The sequence below is a fragment of the Nothobranchius furzeri genome, chromosome 4 (genome assembly GCF_043380555.1).
Source record: "Nothobranchius furzeri strain GRZ-AD chromosome 4, NfurGRZ-RIMD1, whole genome shotgun sequence".
Lineage (NCBI taxonomy): Eukaryota > Metazoa > Chordata > Actinopteri > Cyprinodontiformes > Nothobranchiidae > Nothobranchius > Nothobranchius furzeri.
The window spans coordinates 85,547,226-85,571,233 of NC_091744.1; the positions used below are offsets into that span (position 1 = coordinate 85,547,226).

At 43.9% G+C, this 24,008-nt stretch overlaps 1 protein-coding gene across 2 annotated transcripts in view; it reads right to left on the minus strand.

Annotated features, from left to right (window-relative positions):
- Positions 1 to 936: 936 nt before the first annotated feature.
- The window catches only part of chka (choline kinase alpha), a 30,319-nt gene continuing 7,247 nt past the window's right edge, over positions 937 to 24,008 (minus strand). For both annotated transcript variants that reach the window (XM_015965293.3, XM_015965292.3), the window contains 9 exons: positions 13,449 to 13,562; positions 12,915 to 13,048; positions 10,676 to 10,780; positions 10,530 to 10,588; positions 10,350 to 10,437; positions 7,233 to 7,341; positions 7,027 to 7,133; positions 6,868 to 6,949; positions 937 to 3,599 (listed from right to left, as the gene is read on the minus strand). In XM_015965293.3, the coding sequence (XP_015820779.1) occupies positions 3,540 to 3,599; positions 6,868 to 6,949; positions 7,027 to 7,133; positions 7,233 to 7,341; positions 10,350 to 10,437; positions 10,530 to 10,588; positions 10,676 to 10,780; positions 12,915 to 13,048; positions 13,449 to 13,562 (858 nt within the window). In that variant the 3' untranslated portion in view covers positions 937 to 3,539. The remainder of the gene's footprint in view (positions 3,600 to 6,867; positions 6,950 to 7,026; positions 7,134 to 7,232; positions 7,342 to 10,349; positions 10,438 to 10,529; positions 10,589 to 10,675; positions 10,781 to 12,914; positions 13,049 to 13,448; positions 13,563 to 24,008) is intronic.

Consider the following 24,008-nt stretch of genomic DNA (forward strand, 5'->3'; position numbering starts at 1 on the left):
CATCCAGGGAGCAGAACTGCTGCTCCTCCTTACCAAACAGAATCAGCTGAGGTGGTGAAGGCCTCCAGGCGACCCCTGGGAGGAGAACCCCTGGAAGACCCGGAACTGGCTGAAGGGATCCTGGCTGACCTGAGAACCTGAAGAGCATGCCTTCCCTCCTGGACGAATGATGAAGGTACAGCAGGGAACTCATACCATCCTTATTTATCGTCGTCGTCGTCTTCCTCCGCTTATCCGGGTCTGGGTCGCGGGGGCAGCATCCCAACTAGGGAGCTCCAGACCGTCCTCTCCCCGGCCACCTCCACCAGTTCCTCCAGCAGGACCCCAAGGCGTTCCCGGACCAGATTGGAGATGTAACCTCTCCAACGTGTCCTGGGTCGACCCGGGGGCCTCCTGCCGGCAGGACATGCCCGAAACACCTCCCCAGGGAGGCGTCCAGGAGGCCTCCTGACCAGATGCCCAAACCACCTCAGCTGACTCCTTTCAATCCGGAGGAGCAGCGGTTCTACTCCGAGTCCCTCCCGAATGTCCGAGCTCCTCACCCTATCTCTAAGGCTGAGCCCGGCCACCCTACGGAGGAAACTCATTTTGGCCGCTTGTATCCGCGATCTCGTTCTTCCGGTCATTACCCAAAGCTCATGACCATAGGTGAGGATTGGGACGTAGATCGACCAGTCCTTATTTATTGCCAAACAGAAACTTATAGTGTGTCAAGATTAGCCTGACAAGGTGATTCGTCAGCAAAAAGCCCATTAACCAGTTGAACAGAAAAACTGAGTTTTGAGCTGCAAAATAAACAAATAAATAAATAAAATGTACCTGTTTATTGCTAATAAATGCTTATTGAGCTAATGAAAATGCGTTGGTGATAACCAGCCACCGCGTTTCACACGTCACCATAAATGTAAAAAATAAAATGCGGTCAAAACAATCGGCCAGTTGCTTCATCTTTTCAACTTTATTTGAGTGATCAGTACATTTACAGCCAATTCCACATTCGTGCGACTGCAGCTGAACCCAAGTCTTTAACAAGTCGTCCCTCGGTGCACATTCAGCATCCAGAGCAGCTTTATAGATAGCAAATATGTCACCGTCTTCACAGATCAGACGTTTTAACGTACTTTAGTAGCAAAAAAGTTAAATCCTCTTTTAAATTCATATTTGTTAGTGAATATTACAATAAACAGACACGTGCAACAACTGTTTTACCGCAGGAACAAATCAGATCCAAGGTTTGGTTCAAAGCCTCATCTCGCATGTGAAAATGGAATGTCGCATATTTACAAAACAAAAAAAAAAGGTCATCGCGCTCTTTTACAAATAAGCAAAGTCGGGGCGAGCGACCTATAAAAAATATTAAAGACAACTTCTGAGTAATGAAGTCCAAATCTGATTGGCTGAAGAAAGAGTCACAGTGAAGAAGTACCAGTAACAGTTCACTTTTCCGTCCAGTAAAACCCGCTGCACAGTCTAATGGTGGGTGTCCACCAGCGTAGCAAAATACAAACACATCTACACGTTCATAAAGTAAATATAAACACACACGAATGTACAGTAGGAGTAATATTCCAACAGCTTAACACAGGTCAGCCCTGTTAACTCTACTATTTATTTATGGAGCCTCCAAAGTGCTACGAAGGTCTGGTTCCAGTATCAGGCGACCAGTTCAGCATCCTCCTGCTCCCCGCGCTGCCTTCTCCCGTGTCACCCATCCCCAACATTCACAGCACAACAGGAAAGACATCCGGAGGGGACGGGAACGTTTGTAGCAGCGTGCGATCGCTTTTCAGAGTTTTAACTGTGCAGCAGATTTTTCACAAGTTTCTGTTTTTTTTTCTTTGTTTGACTTCAAATATTCTAACTAAAATTTGTCCAACCTAATGCCAAACAGATCTGCCTCGCAAAAACAGCAGCAGCAGCTATTTATACGTTTCAAAAGTGGAAAAAATATAAATATTTTTGATTAGAGGCAGCAACAAGTCATCTACTCTACTCTTGTTAGCTCGTAGCTTGTTAGCTCCTACATTATAATTGGCATACAGTTATGTTCAAAAATAAAGTAAAAATTGTCCAAAAACAGTCGGAATACATCTTGATTAGCTAAAGCTAGCGGTAGTTTTGTAAAGTATGCAGCCAAACTGCATTTAAAAGCACTTTTTCAGAGTTTTTGTTCTAAAATAAGTAAACAAAAATATTTAAATGAGACAAAAACTGTTGATAAGCAATGAAGGCGTTATGTTATTACGGAAAATGAATCACCTGCTGCTGCAAAATCTTGGTTTGACTGAAAATATCAGATTAGCAGTTTAGTGTTGGTTCAACTTCCTGTTGGTGTGGGAGACGCTAAGAGCGTGTAAACATCACCACGCACGCCTGCTGGTACCAAACAACACAGAAAAGTAGTGATGAAAAGCATCTGAAGCACCAACGTCCGAATCTGTGGACGGGACAGGAAGTCTGCAGACGTTGGTGAGACTCGTTTCATCAGCTTCTTGTTTTAAAGGCTTTTAAATGTGAGCTTCTTCTGTGTCAGACAACACATTTTTGTCAATTTCCTGTCCAAAAATCAGACTTTTCAGGAAGAGGGTGGTCGTGATTTGAGCCAGGAAACCATCTTTTTTTACTAAAAATAATAGTTGCAAACTGTCGTAAACAAATGGTGCCAAATTAGTGCAAAAAAACGGATCCGTTTTCTGGGTGAGCTCAGATCTGGTGTGTGAACTGATGACATCACAGTAACCGGGAGCGACGCCCTTCACGTAAAAGCGAGGGAGCGTCGGACGTCACAGAGACACTCAGGTGTCACGGGAACACCTGAAAATGATCTTTTTCAATCCGATTTGGTGAGGCCTCACAAGAAATCGTTCACATCCCTAAAAATATAAAACAAACTGTATGTGCCGCGACTCTGACGGCGTCAGACGCATCCATAAAAACAAAAAATACCCCATTAAAAACAGCGAGTGTGTACAGGAACCCAGACCTGCAGATCGAGCCCACCGGTGACACACAGGGCCGCGCTACTGGCGCGTTCAAATATATATATTTATATATTATACAGAGTTAGAAACCGGCTGCCTTAATCAGCAAAACTACCCAGAGTAGCTTGCATTTAGGTTTTCCCAGCAGAACATTCCCATCAGGAAGTGGTCTCTACATACACATTGATGCAATGTTAACACATCTGCCTCTAACAGAACCCGCTCCAGCCGGTTCTGTTGGCGGTACAGTCTGAACGAAGCAGAGGCAGAAAGCACTTGTGACCAGTGATGAAGGTTAGTGAAGGTTGATGTGTCGGACTTCTCGTGGCTACGGCGTAAACCTTGAGCTGTGAAGGATTGTGGAGCGTACTTTAAGCACCAAGCCGCTCAGTTTTGGCTTGCTGGTCAAGACGACGCCGACGAAAGGCAGAGAATCCCCTCGAAGCGGGGAGTGTAAGAAAAGCGTTGATCGTCGAATCTTTATCGGCCTTCCCGTCGCGCTTCGTTGGACGTTTTGGCTCAATGTGTCGACAAACCACTCGAGCTGTCTTGCTTCTCTTAGGCAGCCCAGATCTTCTTCTGCTGGAAGTAGGCGTCAAACCTGGCCTGGGCGTACTCCTGCAACACAGAACACATCGATGCACATGAGGAAAACAACAATTCTCATCAACATTCTCTTATTTATGGACATCTGACGTTTATGTAGACAGATGCTCTACCCCTCTTCCTCTCCTCACATGGGACTGTGAACTCCTTGGTTCACACTGTAAACCCAACAGTTCAAAATAATCAAATATATTGAGTAGAAACTCATAATTTAAAAAAATGTTTTTAGACCTCAAATGTGTTGAGCTTGTTCAACCTTTTCCTTGTTTTAAGTACATCGAACTCAAACGTTTTAACTGACCTGAACTATTTCTTTTTTAAGTAACCAAAACTTAAATTAATCAATAAAGGACAACTTAACTTTAATGAGTAAGGTTAACCAAAAAAATGACTGATTAATTATTTTATGTTTTAATATTATTCCATTCATCTTCACGTCAACCCTAAAGTGTGTCTGATAAACAGACTTGTATATTATTTTAAATATTTGTGGATTTACAAGAAAAACAACCACAAACTAGCAATTTTGTTGGATTTCAGGAACAATAAACAGCTGGTGGGGGAGGTGCATTGTGGGTAGTCATGTTTTCAGTTATTTTGCTCTATTTTGGGGTGTTTATGTATGTTTATTGTGGACGATTGTTGTTCTCAGTTATTATTTCGTTCAGTGTTGCAGATGTGGTGCTACTTTTTGTATCATGTTAGCCCCGTAAGTGAGGAGGTTGGTCAAAGTAGTGCTGTACGGCTGTGCCGTCCCATTGTTAATGATACTGTGGTTGATCACACCAGATACTCTTGACTTGACTTTGAGCATCCCACTTTCATTGGCTGTTGTCATTTATGGGTGTGTGAGTCATGATCTGGTGTCAGTTACTGCCTTCACCAGCCTGCCACGTTGTCATTTCTAAGTAAATTCAACTTATTTGGGTTAGGGTTTAATAGGTCAAGTTATATTATTTAAGTTAGTAAAAACATGTAATAAAGTTCTAATGAATTAAAATATGCAAGTTTAGTGAAATTAAACTTTGTAAGTTGCTTAAGTACCAAGTTATAGGTTGGAGGTAGTTTAATGCTTTGATTTTATTCAGGTCATATTTTTCAAGTTATGGTAAACTTATAGTTTTTAGATAAGTTAACTTAAAAATTATTAGGTAATCATTTTTCTCATAAATTTTGAGTTCAGTGAACTTATTCGGGGTTACAGTGCAGCTCGCGAACGGTCGTGTTACATCTGAGACGGCGGACATCGCAACTGAACTGAGGGAAAGTTCCTGGACTCACTCACACTAGTGCACACATGCATGCACGCGCTCACATGACAGACACGCACGCACTTAGTTTTTAAACACGCATCTCTGAAACTCTTCTCCCAACTCCTGGCAACGGAGGTTGAAGGCTGTGCTGATGAGTAGCTGCTGGTTTCCCTCGGATGCATGGGAACCCCCACCCCTCCCACCCACCGCACGTTGGATTATGTTGTGATTGTCTGAATTTGTGCTTTCATGTCTGTCAGACCCACTCTGTTCCATGTAGAGAGCAGAACAAGAGCGCGTGTTTTCCCCCCTCATTCCTACCCATCCTCGTGTCACCCATTTTAATTTATTCGCATAATGAGAGCACTTTAATGGCTGCATCGCCACGGTAAAACCGATTTTCTGTCAATCAGTGCGTTTACATGCAGCCAGTAACCCTTTTAAAACCCGAATATTCACAATAACCCGGTTCCGCAGGTCCGTGTAAACACCGCCAGAAACCTGGATATGCTCATAACCGGGGTTTTAAAAACCCGGTTACTACACCTGGGGTAACCCTTTTCTAACCCGAATGTTTGGTCGTGTAAACGCATACCGGGATATCCCCATCAAAGCGTGTGTTCTGCACATGCTCTGTTCGCAAGGAATCTTGGTCTTCTGAGTAGCGAGACGTCTTGTATGCGCCAGAACTCCGGAAGTAAACAACAAGTTGGGAGCAACATGGCGAGTCGCGGCACAGCACCACACTTTTGGAGTGACGAGGAAACTAAAGCGCAAACAAACGCGGTCGCTATCTCTTCCGAACTGGGAAACATGTTGTTGTTTTCACGGATACCAGAACAAGAAGAACCAGAAATGACGCATATTGCGTTTGGACGTAGTCCATACGTCCTGACGCTACCCCAACGTCCGCATTTACATCGGGTTATGCAAGTTAGGGGTAACTCTCTATTTATGCTTGTAAACGGGTTATTCTGATCAACTCAGAAACCCGAATACCGACCTTAACCCGATCATAACCCGGATATTGGCTGCATGTAAACGTAGTCCATGTGTTTCATTTGCTGTATGCCTGATCTTGGAACGGTTGTACTGAAACTACGTTTTGTGGTACTGAGACTCTGGTTCTATGACAAATAAAGCTACCCTACCCTGTTTGTTTTTTGTGTCTCTGCCCGTCCACTCTGGCCCATACCACATATTCTAAAAGTTAAAGAGCAAGTCACCCCCAAATCAACTTTTTTTCTGATAAACTATATAAATGCGTGTCTAATCGTGCTGCAGACACGTGCCGTCAATAGTTTTGCACTTTAGTGCATTTTAGTTAAAATTTCTGCCTAAAACTGTCAGTGTTGTGCCGTTGTCAGGTAAAAACTCTGCACTTCATTTGAATTTAAATCTGCCATCGCTATTGGCTAAGAGGTACCCTAGAACGTTAGCTGGAACCATATTTGTTTTTGTGAAAAATCGGACTTTTGTAGGGAACTTTAGCTGAAATGATCCAACCGAGGATTTTTCTGACTGGCGTTTGTTCCATGTTAAATAACCGACTTGGCAAAAGAGAAATAAAGAAAAAAGCACAATACAGGCTAATTTAGCCTTCCAAAACCAATTAGCTTTTTGGAAATGTGCTCAGGAAATGCTGAGTTTAATTTAATTTATTACTAATAATGGCATGCCATCTATCATTTACACCATTCAGTAGTAAAAAGAAGAATTGTTGCATCATTATTATTATTATTATTGGACCATTAATAATTTATTTGCACACGTTTGTTCTGTAGAAGCGGTTAAATCTCTGCGCTCTGTCCTGACATCATGACATCATAGCTATCATGGTAACCTACACTGACGGACCCTGACCTCGTCTCATCTCTGTGTTGGCATCTCTCCCTCTCTGGCGTAAACTTGCAAACACATTAAAAAACTCTTACAGTCCAGCTTCCTGTGATGGCTGTGAATATTTTACTGAAGGTAAACATCCGAGCCTGTTTTCGTGCGTCTCAGTGGACCTTAAAAGGACTCACCAGGTATCCAAACTCGATGGTGGACAGCCGGGCCTGGATGATGGACCACAAGCCCCAAAAGAAGTGCGATGCCAGTGAGAACCTGCGTTCAGAACACAAAGACGATTGAAACAAACTCATTTAAAGGATTCCCCTAGGCTGATCGACACCTGAACTCACCTGTTGACCTCCACATACAGCTCCTCCTTCAGCTTCCTCTGCTCCTGCGTGCTCAGACGGTCAAACCCTCCGTCGGACTCCCGCAGGTAGCTTTCAATGAAGTGCAGCTGTACACAGACACCAGACAACAGTTGCAACTCTAAATAATGTTAATATTAATAATAATAATAGTAAGACATCAGCACGGAGACGCCTGGAACACACACCTGCTGGGCTTTCGACGGGTAGCTCTGGGTGCTAACTTTAAAGAAGGGAAACTCGTCACAGCTGTAGTCGTACATCCACTCACAGAAATGGTTGCCAATGTCGAACCCTCTGCAGAACAAACAGAAGTAAAAGAAAAGTCATTTAAGTTATCGAACACCTGCAAAAATAAAGCAGAACCAAATAAAATAAAAGATTCATTCATGCTTAAAGGGACTTTACAGACTTTTGAATTTTTATGCTCGTGATCGCCCCCTCAGGCCAAAAGCGTAACGGCAGCTTCAATAGTAGGCTCGTGCACGAGGCGCGCATGCTGTACGTGCACACTCCTTAACGAAAATAACAGCTGAGACAGTCCCGTGTGTGTGTGTGTGTGTGTGTGTGTGTGTGTGTGTGTGTGTGTGTGTGGCTCGGAGGACAGAGGACAGGAGAACACGCAGCTAATTAATTAAATAATGTGGTTCTGTACCTTTCTCTTCAGCACAGCCGACAAAGGTTTATGATGGGTCAGTCCTCCTGCATGCTCAGATCATTCCCTTCCCTTGCTTGAAAAATTGTTCCAAAATGAAAGTTGAACCCAAATCTTTTTTATCTGTGAATTCAATGCCGTTCGGCGAGTCTCAAATATAAATTTGGGCATCTTACTGTAAAAAAATATACCATCAATGTAAAAAAGAAACTCTAAATAAACTATGTTCACATCCAGAATCAAACCCAGGTCTTCCGCATGAGAGTCAGACGTCTTACTAGAGCACTTTTCAGACAAGACATTCTGGAACATTTGTGGACAATTCAATCCGGTTTTTAACCGGAACTGTGTTTTCAGACACACCACTTTTGTACCGGAACTTGTCCTTTCGGCTGCGTTCACACAGCAGGGAAAAGTTCCAGATGTCTGACAGCGGCGGGGTGGTGGTGGTGGGGGAGAGAGACTCAGACTCATGTTAAGAAGAAGAAGAAGAAAATATCATTTCTATAGCGCCTCTCAAGATAAAAATCACGAGGCGCTTAAGCATAATTCTGCGCACACGAAGACGCATAAGAGACCTGGATGATGAAGCTCAATGGTTAAAGGAATCACTGAAGCGGTGTGAAGCGCTCCGTCGCGCGTCTAGACGGTACCGTAGGAGGCGAGCTGCCGTGGTTCGTCGCATGCTACAGCAGCGGGTTATATAGGTGCGCACAGCGTCCCCCGGTCCCCCCTCCTCCCCCTCCCCCTTGTCTGGAACTTTACCTCACCAGTCTGAAGCAGCCACCCTGTCCGTAACAAGTCCGGACCTGTTACTAGGGGCTTCGTCTGGTTAAATTCCGGAACGCGTTATCCGGACGTTTGTATTCAGACACAAAGGTCTTACGGACAGAGTCCGGAACATTTCCGTTTTTCATGGCCTGTCTGAAGGGGGCTTTAGTGAGCTACACTCTAGTAACATTCACAGTATCTGTAACTTTTATATCCTTGATGACAGCTGAAACGTCAAACCAAAGAACGGTTCGGAGCGAAAATGGCTATTTTGTTGCTAATTTGCAGGAAATATCTCTGGCTGAATAGGACCCACACCCACCCTCACACCTTGGCTCATGTGTTTATGTAGAAGATCATCAGGGGGTCTTTTGTTCCCTCTTCGGGGAGGAAACTCCCACTGGGTTTGAATCTGGGACTCTCCACCATTTGACCTTAGAACTGAAGAAGCTCTTGGATGAGAGGTGCAACCAACTCAAAGAAGTCCAGACACTTTTCTTTCAAAGCTCCTTAGACTACAATGACCTGGATGACTGAGAACCTTCACAGACATAGAAATATCTAGAAGAAAGTTCTACAGAAAGTAGCTAAGGGTCCTCAGAAATGTAGCTAGCTTTGTCACTAGGCGTTAGGAACAGCGACAAAGTGGCTCTGCCTCTCTCTCTGCTGCTAAAGCTACAGATAGCAAATGCTACGGGCGATGCCTGAGCGTGAACGCGCATGAAGCAGCCTGCTCGACCCGAGCATCTCTCTTTTTCTGTGATTTTACAGAAAAACAGGCAATCACAGTAAAAATGCCAGGGCTCATTCTACAGGACCAGGGCATTGCAGGAGAATGTATGAAGAAGACATTTATTATTTCTATACATGTTTTGGCTGTCAGACTTCCATAATGTCCATTTAAAATCAGATTATCTGACACCAACCCAACACACTAAACACACATTTATGACAAACATGCTTAAAAACGGCATTTAGGAGTCGGGTATAACTGTGTTCCACCTGATTTTTTATTTCTGTTAAAGCCAACATGACTCAGACTCACACATGTGGCCCTTAGATCCCATTTCCCACACTCTTTATCAGGAGTGGAGGATTGTTTACAGCACAAAGCCTCCCTTTGCTCTGTGGGGAGGCTCCAGACTGGAATCCCACCCCCTCCCCCGCTTTCCTCTTCTGACCAGTGCCTAAACCTGAAGGCATGAAAAACCCTAAAACTCCCACTGTATGAGGCGGAGGAGGGGGCACTGTCCCGAGGTCCCGTGTTCGCTATCTGGAGGGACTTGGGGGGGGGGGCAGGAGGAGGTGGGTAGCAACACTGTTTCCCATAAATGACACACACACGCACGCACACACGCACACGCACGCACGCACACACACACACGCATGCACACACACACACACACGCACACGCACGCACACACACACACACACACACACACGCATGCACACACACACACACACATACACACGCACGCACACACACACAGCTCTTTAGATAAATTGCAGTGGAAATTTGCTGCAACCCCCTCGTCTCCATAAGTCACACTGACAGGTCTTTCCATTGCCTCCGTCCTCTCTAGTCTGCCAAATCCTCGTTACATAACAGCTGCAGTGAATTTTTAACAGGATGGACTATGGCTGCCAGAGTCTGCAAATATTGATGAAACAAGCTAGACTTCCCCCTCCCCCTTTGTTGTAGGAGATTAGAGTTTAGATGGGAGGAGAGCTACAAGCACAAGGATGAGAGATGACTGATGCAAGACTTCAGTTTGGGGGAAAACTTACAAATTACGACATTTAAAAGACGCAATGTGACATAATCAGGTGATAAACCCTAACCCTGTGTGTGTGTGAGCAGCTGCAGCTGCTAAAGCACCTGTAGTTGTAGCTGCTGTACTCAAAATCAATCAGCATCAGCTTCTGATCGTCCGAGCTCTGGTGACCCTTCAGCAGCAGGATGTTCCCTGAACACAGCAGCCAAAGACAACAAAAGTTAAGTTCCTGTAGAAACTAAAATAAAAACAAACAAACGAGAGAAAAAAGTGGCATGTTCCACCTTCCTGGCAGTCGTTGTGGCAGAAAACCACAGGAGAGTGAGTGGACTCCAGCAGCAGCCTGAGCAGAAACAAGAAGCACGAAGACATCGATAATAAATAGTTGGAGTTGTCTCCTACAGAGGACACGCATCACTATGGCACCTACTTGAGCGTCTCCATCTCCTGAGGCAGGTTGTAGGCCAGCAGGCGGTTGAAGCGGCGCAGGTGAGACTCCCTGGTGAAGTTCAGCCGCATTACTTGGTTCAGGTACCTGTAGATTGGATTAAAAGTACAATATTCATAAAAGTTCATGTAAAAGTGTTCAATACTTTTTATTTTACCTCAAATAACTTGGTTCATTCCACTGGAGCTCAACTAGGATGTTATTGTCAGACGGTGAACAGAAATTTTTCTATTTTTGGATTATTGGAAACACTTTAATCTGCTCTGAAGGTGCACATGGAGACTTCCTCTGACCCCGAAACTTCAAACTCACACAGTTCACAATTCCACTGAACTGCTCCAGATTAAAGTTTATTTCATTTTTATGTGCAGTTTGTCTCTTAAAGTAACATTTTGTTTGTTTAATTTAACTCAAAATTGGTTTTCATCGAAAAGGAGACATAGCATGTCTTTTATTTTAGCTCTATGGTCGAAACAATAGATGTTTGTAAAGCTCTGTGCACTGAATCCCTCCCACATGCAGGTTAATCCTTGACTGTTTTAGTACCTTCCAGAATGAGCCATTTCAGGGCTCTGAAATGTTTAAGAAAACAGGCTGTTGCTGGCCACGCCCACCCATCCCCCACTCAGGCTGCTATGAGCTGAGAAGCTCCGTTACCTGAGAGGAGCTAAGAATATAGCTGCTGCTCCTCCAGCAGCAGAGGCTCTACTCCAGGTGGGAGGAGCCTCTGTGCTAATTTCCCTATTTATGACATCACAAATGGGGACTAAACGAAACGGTTTGTTGTACGCACATAATTCCTAAAACCAAACACTGACGGAATGAGTGGTGCGTCAGCCACCCTCATTGGTTTTTTTTTTAAGACTCGCCTTAAGACTCTTTTTTTTTTTGTCAAGGCATTTCAGGATTTGCAAATTTTACCCGGTTTCGATGCCCCGGCCTCTTAAGGTTGGTTTATGCTTGACGTGTCCGCGAGGTTCGCACGGCTCCGCGCGGCAAAATTGCGTCATTTTAACAACCACGCCCCTCCACCGCGCCTCCTCACGGCCCAAAATTTCCGTACCGCGCACCTAGGACGCTGATGGTCGGACACGGAAAAACATGGCGGACCGGCAAGAACTAGTATGGCAGAGGTTCGTAAATACAGACATTTGTATGATTCGGCTCTCAGAGAACACCGTGATCAGCATGTTGTTAATAATTCTTGGAGAGAAATAGCTCGCACTGTCGGAAAAGACGAGGACTCTGTTAAAAAATGCTGGAATGCCGTGTTGAAAACAGTAATTTCTACTTCTACTATGGTGTAGTGTTGGATGCATGCCGTAGAGCTCTATGCTGCCCCCTACAGTTTGTGAGAATATTGGCTCACCGCAGACGAGCCGCATGAACCATAAACGCTGCGAGTTGTGAAGCGCGTTGCATCCGCGAGCCGCATCACCAAGCGGGAAGTGAATGCGTCAAACATAAACCAAGTTTTAATCTTTTTCTGGATTTTTTTCCTGCTTTTACTCTCCTCTTTTAATCGATTTTATGTTGGTTTTACGATTGTTGTATTTTATTCTGATGGTTTTATGTTTTGATTGTGTTGTGTTCAGCACCTTGGGCGTCTGCATTGGTCGCAGAAGGGGCTTTATAAATAAATGAAATGAAAATGAATGCGGGTTTGCGTGCTTTCCGGTCCTAAAAATACTAAATCTTTTTGCATCATTTTCATTCTTGTTGTCTCGTAGTTTAGGAATGAGACTGATGGAAACCTGCGTCAGAGGCTGATTTGCTGCAGGGTAACGTTTACACACACGTGGTCCTTCGTTTTTATGTGACTGCAGCTTTTTCAGGATGCTTCTGGAACGGTGTTTTTCTACTTTTCTGTTTAAGCTGGACGTGTACAAAGTGATGGGTCGAATTTCCCACAAAGCAACACGAGAGCATCGAGAGGCGTCTTCTCAAACCGTCTGTGAAACGTGACAGTGGACCATACGGCCACAAGCTAACATTATGCAACACGAGACCTTGTCAACAGCCTTGTAAAAGTACTTTGAAGCACCCAGATGACCACTCATTTGTCACCAGGTTATCAGCAGAGTCACGTTACCTTGACAACGTTTAGGGTTACTGACTGAGCAAACATCCTGAGTACTCAGTTACATCTAAAAGTGTGAGGATGCAGCGATGCCACGCGGTGCGGGGCTCGGATTAGGGACATCGCTGATGTTTTACTCACTTCTCCATGGTTCCAAACAGCCACTTGGGCTCCTTGTTGAAGGGCATCCTCATTCCATGAAACTTGGCCATCTTCTCGGCCACCTCGGCTGAGATGCTGGCGTTGCTCAGCTCGCAGGTGTCCAGCTTACGGCTCTACCGGAAACACGACACGTCTGGTTACTAGCAGCTATGAAAAGTTACTGTAACATAATAAAATACATTTCCAAACATAAACTAATATGTTCTGATCTAACTGCTGCAGTGGGTTGATGTTGAGCAGCTTCTCAGGACCACAACTGTCCTGTTTTCCTGCCCTGTTGCTGGTTTGTTTTGAAACCACCACCAACGATTTATTGTTGCGCATCATAAACGCATCACCCGTTCAACGTTTGACCCTCAGCGTCGTCCGCTGGTTCGACCTCGTGATGTTTAGATCGTGGAAAGACCAAAATCAGGCAAACGGGAACTGGGTTTTACGTTTTGCATGCTAGGACTAAGATTAGGAGCAAAAAGGACGTTTAAAAACACGCCCAGACGCTGGGTGCTGACTTACGGGGACGTACTGCTCCAGGCGGCCCTGAGGGAAAATGCCGTAGAGTTTCGGTCCCAGCTCCCTCTCTGCCAAGATGGCAAACATCACACTCTCCAGCACCATGGCCTCTGCCCCCTGCAAACATTAAAGCAGACACAAACAGAAGAGAGAAACTTTACGTGTGAAAATAAAAAGTTAAATCCTCAGCATTAACTTGTTATGCCTGATGCACCCGTTTGTTTTTGTTTAGCAGGAAAAACAAACAAAACCCTTCAGAAAGTAACTCAGTTTCACAGCAAATTCCCAAACCTGCAAGCATAAATGGATCATATTAGTTTATCCCATTTCCACCGACTTCAGCTTAGAAACCGTTTGTCCCAAAGGCCCGTTTCATCACCGGTTCTCTAAATCAACCATCGACATTCGTGCAGAGAAACAAGTGGTGATCAGTCGTCGGTTTCTACGTTGGAAAACCGCCAAAAGCTGCTTTAAAGGAAGAAACCTGACATGTGAAAATGCCCGAACGTTAGCAGGAAGAAGGGCACGTCTGAAAAGAGGACTGGGGAGAGTAGGGAGGGGGGGCACTGTGGTTGAGGTCATGTAGGTTTGCCTGTCAGAGAGCACTGAGGAGAACACAAGAGGTAGATTAAAACTCCCAGGACGACTCGGCCGTCTCAGAGAGGACAGCTTTGTCTTCCTCGCTTTATCTTACGGGACGCACAAAAGTCCCACGCTGACACATGCAGCCCGAGATCCGACGGGGGCTCAAAAAGCTTAACGAGGACACTCTTTTCTCTCGCACCGGCACGTCAGACAGGCCGAGTACTGGCCTTTAATAACTTGTTCTACGCTGACCTGGTTGAGCAGAGACGACAGAAACACGGGCTGTTTACCAAACAGCCGCAGCTTCACACCGCTCCCTTTTCACGTGCTGCTTTCATTCTGGGCAATGGCTCCCGAAAGAAATCTCACATATTAGGGGTAAAAACATATTTAAAGTTAGATTAAAAGAGCATTTATGTTATGATATAGTATGAAATGTAAGTGTATAATATAATGGAAGCCTTGGGATGGTAAAATTATATCTAGCGTGGTCATCAATGTTGATCTGGTGGAATGGATTTGTTTCTGTATTTTTCAATTCAATTCAAAAATACTTTATTAATCCCAGAGGGAAACTGATTGCTGTAGTAGCTCAGAATAATAATAATAATAATCAAGTCATCAAAGAGTTGTTGTATATTACAACGGCTGTTGGCAGGAAGGATCTCCAGTAGCGGTCAGTGTTGCAGCCAAACTGAAGAAGCCTCTGACTGAAGACTCTCTTCCGTTGTCGGACAGTCTTGTGAAGAGAATGCTCAGGGTTGTCCATCATTTTCTTGATTCTCTGGAGAATCCTTCTTTGCATTATCTCCTCCAGCGGTTCTGAAACTGCCGACACTCTGGCTGAGTCCTTGAAAGGGCTTGGAGTTCCTCCATCTTGTTGGCCAGTGATCTCACATCGCCCGTTATGATCGATGGAAGAGATGGTTTGAATTTCCTCTTTCTCTGTCTCCGTTTTGCTCCCGCTCTGCACCCACGCTTCTTGCGTTTTAGCTCATTTGGGATTTGTGGCTTCAGTTGAGGTATTATTTCAGCCTTTCCAATGTTAATCGGCTGCTCCCGATTGTAAATAGCTTGTTGTCATGGTTACGCGTCATAACAAATGCTCATAAAGTGAAAAAAGCTAAAAAAAATAGCAGTAAAAATCCTCCAAGCTTCACAGCACCAGAAACAGAAAAGTAAAGTGTCCAAAAAATAGTTTTTCTTGAGAAACTAGAAGGAAAAAATGTCCAAGAAAAGGCTAAACTTACATATAGTCAACAGAGCTACTCCAACATGCAGCCACCCAGAGCAGCGCAGTTCCGGAAAAAGTGCTTTTATTTTTTTTTATTTTTATTATTTTTTTTTTTTACCGTGTCCTGTCTGGCTGTGAAGCAAGCAGAATTGATGTCTGAATGCTGGTGACAAGCCTTACAGATTCCTTGGCATTGAGAAACACCCATGATCTTTACCCCAATTCAAGATGGCCGTCACAACAAAAGAAAAGTCAGTGAAGACGACACTTAACTGTTGTAACATAACACCTTCTCTGCAGAGAGCTCATCACATGCACCTTCACATGTCCAACATGGATTTTCCACACCACTATCATCCTCTTGGCACGGTACATGACAGCTGGAACTAACAACACGGCTAAAACACCTCAGGGGAAGTGATTACAGTCCAAACAAAAGCCACGCAGACAGGTGATACCTGTCATCTTCTTCCTGTTCCGGAGAAATTTCCACCAAAAATGTTGTGATTCAACTTCATATTGGGTGGAAAGCCACAAAATGTCTCAAAAGATAAATCATCTCATCCAAAGGATATTTATAGAATTAGTCAGAACATGTTCTTGTATTGTGTCAAAACTCAGTGTGTTCTTTATCTGCAGAGGCCACCATTGTTCAGTCTGACTCTTCCTTTATAAATGTAATTAACAGGATTGTTTTAGGTGAAATTTTCTAAAGAAAAATTAAAAAGACAATTTTTATCCTTGTGGCAAATATGCTAAACTTTTCTTGTTCTTTCTTTGTAAAGTGCTTTGAGAAGACTCGTGATTTGGCGCTGTCTACATAAACTCAGTTAAAGGGACGTTACGGAGTTGTGAATTTTTATGCTCGTGATTGCCCCCTCAGGCCAAAAGCGTAACGGCAGCTTCAATAGTAGGCTCGTGCACGAGGCACGCATGCTGTACGTGCACACTCCTTAACGAAAATAACAGCTGAGACAGTTCCGTGTGTGTGTGTGTATGTGTGTGTGTGTGTGTGTGTGTGTGTGTGTGTGTGTGTGTGTGTGGGGCCCGGAGGACAGGAGAACGTGCAGCTAATTAATTAAATAATGTGGTTCTGTACCTTTCTCTTCAGCACAGCCGACAAAGGTTTATGATGGGTCAGTCCTCCTGCATGCTCAGATCATTCCCTTCCCTTGCTTGAAAAATTGTTCCAAAATGAAAGTTGAACCCACTTCTTTTTTATCTGTGAATTCAATGCCGTTCAGCGAGTCTCAAATAAAAATCTGGGCATCTTACTGTAAAAAATATACCATTAATGTAAAAAAAAGAAACTCTAAAACAACTATGTTCACATCCAGAATCAAACCCGGGTCTTCAGCACAAGAGTCAGTGACGTCTTTTGTATCTGTAACATTTATATCCTTGATGACAGCTGAAACAACGTTCAAAGAACGGTTCGGAGTGAAAATGGCTATTTTGTTGCTAATTAGCAGGAAATATCTAGAAGAAAGTTCTACAGAAAGTAGCTAAGGGTCCTCAGAAATGTAGCTAGCTTTGTCACTAGGCGTTAGGAACAGCGACAAAGTGGCACTGCCTCTCTCTCTGCTGCTAAAGCTACGGATAGCAAATGCTACGGGCGATGCCTGAGCGTGAACGCGCATGAAGCAGCCTGCTCGACCCGAGCATCTCTCTTTTTCTGTGATTTTACAGAAAAACAGGCAATCACAGTAAAAATGCCAGGGCTCATTCTACAGGACCAGGGCGTTGCAGGAGAATGTATGAAGAAGACATTTATTATTTCTATACATGTTTTGGCTGTCACACTTCCATAATGCCCCTTTAAGGTGAAGTGGGGAACATTTTTAATGCCACAATAACTAATATTCAGCCTTAGATAACACGAAAAGTCAGTTAAATAGAGCTTAAAAGCCTATAGTTAGGGATGCACCGATACGATACTGGTATCGGTAAAAGTTAACCGATGCCAATGCAATTGCTTGAAAATGGCTTCACTGTAACTTGTCATTTCTGTTCAACTAATATTTCAGTTTTGTGATGATTTCCATTCATATATTTTACTTTTTATCTACCTCACAGTCTTTTCCTGTTGAAAGCAGAGAAGAAAATAAAATCTGTATTCCAAATCATTGCATTTTTTTGTGTGGTAGAAGTATCAGTATTGGTAATCGGTATCGGCGAGTACTCAGATCCAAGTATTGGTATCATATCGGTTTGGAAAAAAGTGGTACTATTGCATCCCTACCTATAGTGGGCACTAAAAGCCAGTTTGAATGTGAACCTGCTGTACAGGAAGTGGCTTAGACAGCTGAGTTGAAGCACAGCAGAGAGGGAGGAGCTTTGTCCACCTTCCTCTTAGTTCTCCGTAAAGAGATTTACTCTAAAGTGCCCAACAGATACCAGTTTTCTAAGTACCCCTTAGAAGCCAGGAGAAATCTGGCAGACCTGAAGTTTTTCTATCTTCTTCCTAACGAGACTGCTACATTGTGCGACGTTTAAAGCCCTTTTTTAAGCCGAACGTCCGTTCTGACTGCATCACTAGGCCCATTAGGTTGGACTTTTGGGACAGACAGAGTCAGCCTACATATCGAACACTGCTTCTCCTATATTGACTGGCAGCGCTGCTGTCCTCCATCAACCCCCCTTTCATTTCCCCTTGACCCATTTTAAACCCGTTTTCTCTGTGGTTGTTTTGCCTCCAAAAACTAGCCGAATCATAAACTACTAACAGGTCAAACATGTAAATGAACACACGGCTCAAAAACAAAAGAATTGGTCCGTTTCTGATGAACACTTCCTTCCCCGTTTCCTGAAGCTGGGCCCTAAACAGACACTTCCTGTAAAGCTGGTACCCTTTGATACCATTCGTGTCAGTTTAACGTCCTCTTTCTGGCTAACTCACTGCTCGGATCTGGGATCATCGCTGCTTCTCTGCTCTCAGACATTTGGCCTTGGAGAGGCGTCGCAGGTGTTCTGTGAGCTGCAGGCCGACTGCTTTGGCCTCAATACTTATCTGGCCTGCTGTGTGTGTAAATAAGCCAGTTAGGGGATGGACTAAAGAAGAGCGAACGGGTCAGATGAACTCAGCAGCACCACTGGAATACAATCAGGTTTTGTTATGTGACACCCAACATCCACCCATTGTGGGGTTCAATGGTAACATTTATGAAAACATAAGTATAGTTAAAGGAGCATTATGGAAGTGTGACAGCCAAAACATGTATAGAAATAATAAATGTCTTCTTCATACGTTCTCCTGCAATGCCCTGGTCCTGTAGAATGAGCCCTGGCATTTTTACTGTGATTTCCTGTTTTTCTGTAAAATCACAGAAAAAGAGAGATGCTCGGGTCGAGCAGGCTGCTTCATGCGCGTTCACGCTCAGGCATCGCCCGTAGCATTTGCTATCCGTAGCTTTAGCAGCAGAGAGAGAGGCAGTGCCACTTTGTCGCTGTTCCTAACGCCTAGTGACAAAGCTAGCTACATTTCTGAGGACCCTTAGCTACTTTCTGTAGAACTTTCTTCTAGATATTTCCTGCTAATTAGCAACAAAATAGCCATTTTCACTCCGAACCGTTCTTTGGATTGACGGGCAGCACGGTGGCGCAGTGGTTAGCACTGTTGCCTCGCAGCACGAAGGTCGCAGGTTCGAAACTCGGCTGCGGCGTTTCTGCGTGGAGTTGCGTGTTCTCCCCATGCATGTGTGGGTTTCCTCTGGGTACTCCGGTTTCCCCCACAGATCACAACATGCCCGATAGGTTATAAATTGTAAGTCGCTTTGGATAAAAGCATCTGCTAAATAAATAAACATAAACGTTGTTTCAGCTGTCATCAAGGATATAAATGTTACAGATACTGTGAATGTTACTAGAGTCTAGCTCACCTTGTAAGACGTCTGACTCTCGTGCAGAAGACCTGGGTTTGATTCTGGATGTGAACATAGTTTATTTAGAGTTTATTTTTTACATTAATGGTATATTTTTTACAGTAAGATGCCCAAATTTTTATTTGAGACTCGCCGAACGGCATTGAATTCACAGATAAAAAAAGATGTGGGTTCAAATTTAATTTAGGAACAATTTTTCAAGCAAGGGAAGGGAATGATCTGAGCATGCAGGAGGACTGACCCATCATAAACCTTTGTCGGCTGTGCTGAAGAGAAAGGTACAGAACCACATTATTTAATTAGCTGCACGTTCTCCTGTCCTCTGGGCCACACACACACACACACACACACACACACACACACACACACACACACACACATGGGACTGTCTCAGCTGTTATTTTCGTTAAGGAGTGTGCACGTACAGCATGCGCGCCTCGTGCACGAGCCTACTATTGAAGCTGCCGTTACGCTTTTGGCCTGAGGGGGCGATCGCGAGCATAAAAATTCAAAAGTCCGAAAAGTCCCTTTAACTAATTCTGCACTGATGTGCGGAACATGCCAGAGAAAAGGCTTTCCACGTTAAAACCAGCATCTCACTGGGCAGGAGAATACCCGTTAGTGGCAACCACGTAGTGGTTTCTAAAACCTCGGAAAACGTTCCCAGAAACAATAAGAATGTTCCGTATGCGAGTCGTACCGCCTCCTTTTTTGTTGGTGGAGTCTTGAGCAAGTTTCTCTAGGAACAGTCCTAATTTTGTTTCTGTGAAGCTGAAGGTGTAATGAACGTTCTGGATAGAAACACATAAATTGTGATCGACTGTACGCAAGTAAAAGAAAAATTGACTAAGGATGTTCGATATTATCGTTCTACCATTAATACTGGCCGATGAAATTTCGTATCTGTAAAAATCGGTATTGGTTTTCAGTCTTTTAATGACCCAACTTTTACATACCATTCACATTTTATACATCAAACTGTTCAGCTACTTCATCTCTCTCTCAAAACGTCAAAATATGACAGCTAGTCTATTTGGCACAACTTGTGAAGTAGAAATTTGCCCTGTATAGTGAACGTATACGGTCTAGCTAGCCCGCTAACAAACAACTAAAATAAAAATAAGAAACTTCACCCAAGACTTGCTTTTCTTTACAAATGTTTATCACCATAGCTGCAATATGCAGAAAAAGAAAAAATACAACACTAATGCACACATCTTAGCGTCACACTTTTTGGAGAAAGCGATTCAGCTGCTGGAGACAAGCATGGCACTTTTTCTGCTAATAACTTAAAATGTCATTTTGCACAAAAAGTGTTTAAATGTAAGCATGATAGGAGATATGTGATGTTAGTAACCTAAAATGCTTAAAGAGCAAGTCACCCCCCCAAATCAACTTTTTTTTCTGATAAACTATATAAACGTGTGTCTAATCGTGCTGCAGACACGTGAAGTCAATAGTTTTGCACTTTAGTGCATTTTAGTTAAAATGTTAATTTTCTGCCTAACGCCGGGGACGCACCGGCCGCCGAAGCACCGTGCAGCGATCGTTTCGGCGTCTGCTCTATTCTTTTTGCGAGCAGCGGGTGAACCGCGACAATTCTGGCAGGAAGTCAAACCTAGGCATAAGAGGCAGGCCGGTAAATTTAACAAAATAAAGCATTTCAAAATACAATTCCGCGATAGTCAAATGTGTTCGTAAACACACACACACACACACACCCCACACACACACACACACACACACACACAGCAAACTTGTGTGTGTGTGTGACCACGTGAAGGGGGTGTGGTTTTGGGTGTCTTTCAACTGGAGCAAACAGGACAGAGAGGCAGAAAGTCGTAGGCCAGCTATTAACAACTGGTTCACACACACACACAAACAGCAAGGGGGAGGGGGGTGTAGAGGAAAAGAGCAGAGTAAAGGCAGAGAGGAAATGGAGGACACCAAGTGGTTAAAATAAAAACTACGAGGCGCGCCTCGACCGGAGCGGAGAAACAAGCGTCTGGTCTGAACTGAGGAGCAGCGAGCAGCAGCTGAATTTCGTGAGCGCTTCGCCTCCGGGCGCTTCAGCGGCCGGTGTGTCCCCCAGCCTAAAACTGTCAGTGTTGTGTCAGTGTTGTGCCGTTGTCAGGTAAAAACTCTGCACTGCATTTGAATTTAAATCTGCCATCGCTATTGGCTAAGAGGTACCCTAGAATGATAGCTGGTACCATATGATGTCACAATGTCGTTGTGAGCCTGTGTGTGTGTATTTGTTAGCGGCTCCGCCCTCTCGGTCTGCCAGGCAACAGAATTTGTTGCATTTTTCAAACAGGAAGTGGGAGTTGAGTAAGAATCTGGTAGGGGGTGACTTGCTCTTTAAGTTTTTCTTTTTTTATGAGAGGGGACACAGCAGATGTTGATATCAGAAATTAAATCGGTATATCAGGAATAAAGCCAATATCGAGCATCCCTTTTTTCAATCTTCTGAGTACATGAAAACTGCAAATAAACGAGGATAAATATCATTTTAGAGGTGTTAGACATGCACAGATTTACGCATTTTATACAGTTAAGACTCATATGTCTTTATTGTTTGAAATGTAGGAATTTGTGGCCTCATTCACTCACTTTTCCTTAAATTTGCTGTGGTTTGTCAGAGGAGGGGATGAGTTTGAGTTTTACTTATTAATGTTCATGCTAAGCAGACGCGTCGTCTCTGATGGCTAACAGAAACACAACTCTTCTGCTGCTTTCAGTCGCTCTTTTCTCTTGGATAAAAAATGCAACGCCTTCTGCGGTCACAAGCCAAGGTGGGCGGGGCCATGAATAAACCAACTGTTTTCTTATCCATTTCCTTTCTACAGCTAAAGTTGAAGACATCAAGCGTGCATAAGACACTCAGCTTTGACCCGCTGTGTTTAAAAAAGAACAAGTTTAACGCCGTTTCTCAGTAAACGAGCCCTTTAAGGTGCGTGGGGACGATGCTGCGGTGACGTCTGAGGTATTTGCACGGGCATTTACTTTGTCTCACGGATCTAATCCAAATAGGATCTACGTCGGCCAGACAGTGCTCTGTGAGGAGCTGGATGTAGGAGAGGTTGTCACAATGCACTGAGACAGGGTCAGGTCGGCCTAAGCTGGATTAGGGAGGAGACAAAGCCGCTGAGAAGGAGAAGTGGGCTTCAAGGAAACACGGCAACATGATAACAATGGATGATGATCTCACTTCAGCCACATGACCGGGAGTCACTGTTGAGCTACGTGACTCAAGGGTCAAGGGTCATTATCACATGATGCGTTGGAAGGTGTTCTAGGTCAGTGGGTGTGAGGTCAGAACATCGACGCCTTCTGATGAGACGAGTTTTTAATGAGGATTGTTTAAAGTATAAACTGGTTCAAATAATAACACACCAGTGAGAATAGCATGCGTCAGCAACTTAGCTTCCTGTTTGGTAAAGTCGACTTCAGGTGGAGCAAAATAATCTCTCATTTGTGTTGAAGGGATAAGCTTTCATATTTTAAAATCATCTTCTTGAGCCAGTGTGTGCTAAAACTGACCCTTTATAGGGTTACAGAAATGCCACCCAGACCCCCACCGCCCTCAGTGGCCAGAATACCACACTTGCAACTTCAGAGTGCCAGTCCGGTCCCTGTTGGACTCAGTAAAAGTGGAGTTGACATGCATGGAGCTGCAGTCTGCTTCCAGCACGTTTCCTGCGTGTTTCAGATCACGAACACAGCTGATTTGTTGAATTTAGCGATGAACCACTGCTGTAGACACTAATGAAGGCTGGGAGACATTTCAGCTGTTAGATTAAGGTGTTAAAAAGACAAACGCACAGCGAGGAGTTAAGTAATGCTTTTGGTTCTAGTAAACAGACACTAGGGGGTGCTAAAAGCAATTCAAAACTGCAAAGTCTCCTTTAACAGAATGATTTTAGGGCTCAGCTTGGAAATTTCTCAAATCTTCAAATGTGAACACAAAAAGATCCTTGAAGTGAAAATCCTGCAGAGTTTTCGTTTAATTTCATTTGATAAACTAGAAATGACTCCAAAACTTTACTATCTGGTTCAAATGGAAGAATGTTATTCCTTTTCTGCCGTATTTGCAATACATATAATTGAATCGGATCATGCGACTGCTTTGCTTATTTGTAGTGCTGAAGGCCAATCACAACTCAGAGACTCCAATTGTAGCCAGAGGTTGAATTACTTGAATGTATTTTGTTTTCTGAATTTTAGAATGAGAAGGTAAAATATGGGTGCTTTTATTTTGAAGTGAGAAACGTTTTTGTTTAATGACATTTTTGTGCCCGGAAATTATGCAGAACTTTATTGTTTAAAGAGCAAGTCACCCCCTACCAGAGTGTTACTCCGCTCCCACTTCCTGTTTGAAAAATGCAACAAATGCTGTTGCCTAGCAGACCGAGAGGGCGGAGCCGCTAACAAATACACACACACACAGGCTCACAACGACATTGTGACATCATATGGTACCACCTAACGTTCTAGGGTACCTCTTAGCCAATAGCGATGGCAGATTTAAATTCAAATGCAGTGCAGAGTTTTTATAGCCTAGTGAACTAGACCACATTCTTGCTTTGCAAAGTTTGGTCCAGGAACGCGCCACTGGAACCTCTGCAGCCCCTACCAGGACTCTGGCTGGCCAATCACAGCTCTCAAGAGGGGTTTCAAAAGAGCTGTGATTGGTCCCTAATGGTGGGCCAATCATAGTGCTCTATCTGCTTAGTGAACAAATCACAGAGCTTTATCCGCTTTGCAGGCCAATCAGGGCACTCTATATGCCTGGTGGGTGGGATGATGCAACAGTGAAACAAGATGGCGACAGCTCGTTTGAAACGGCTTTTACATCCATGT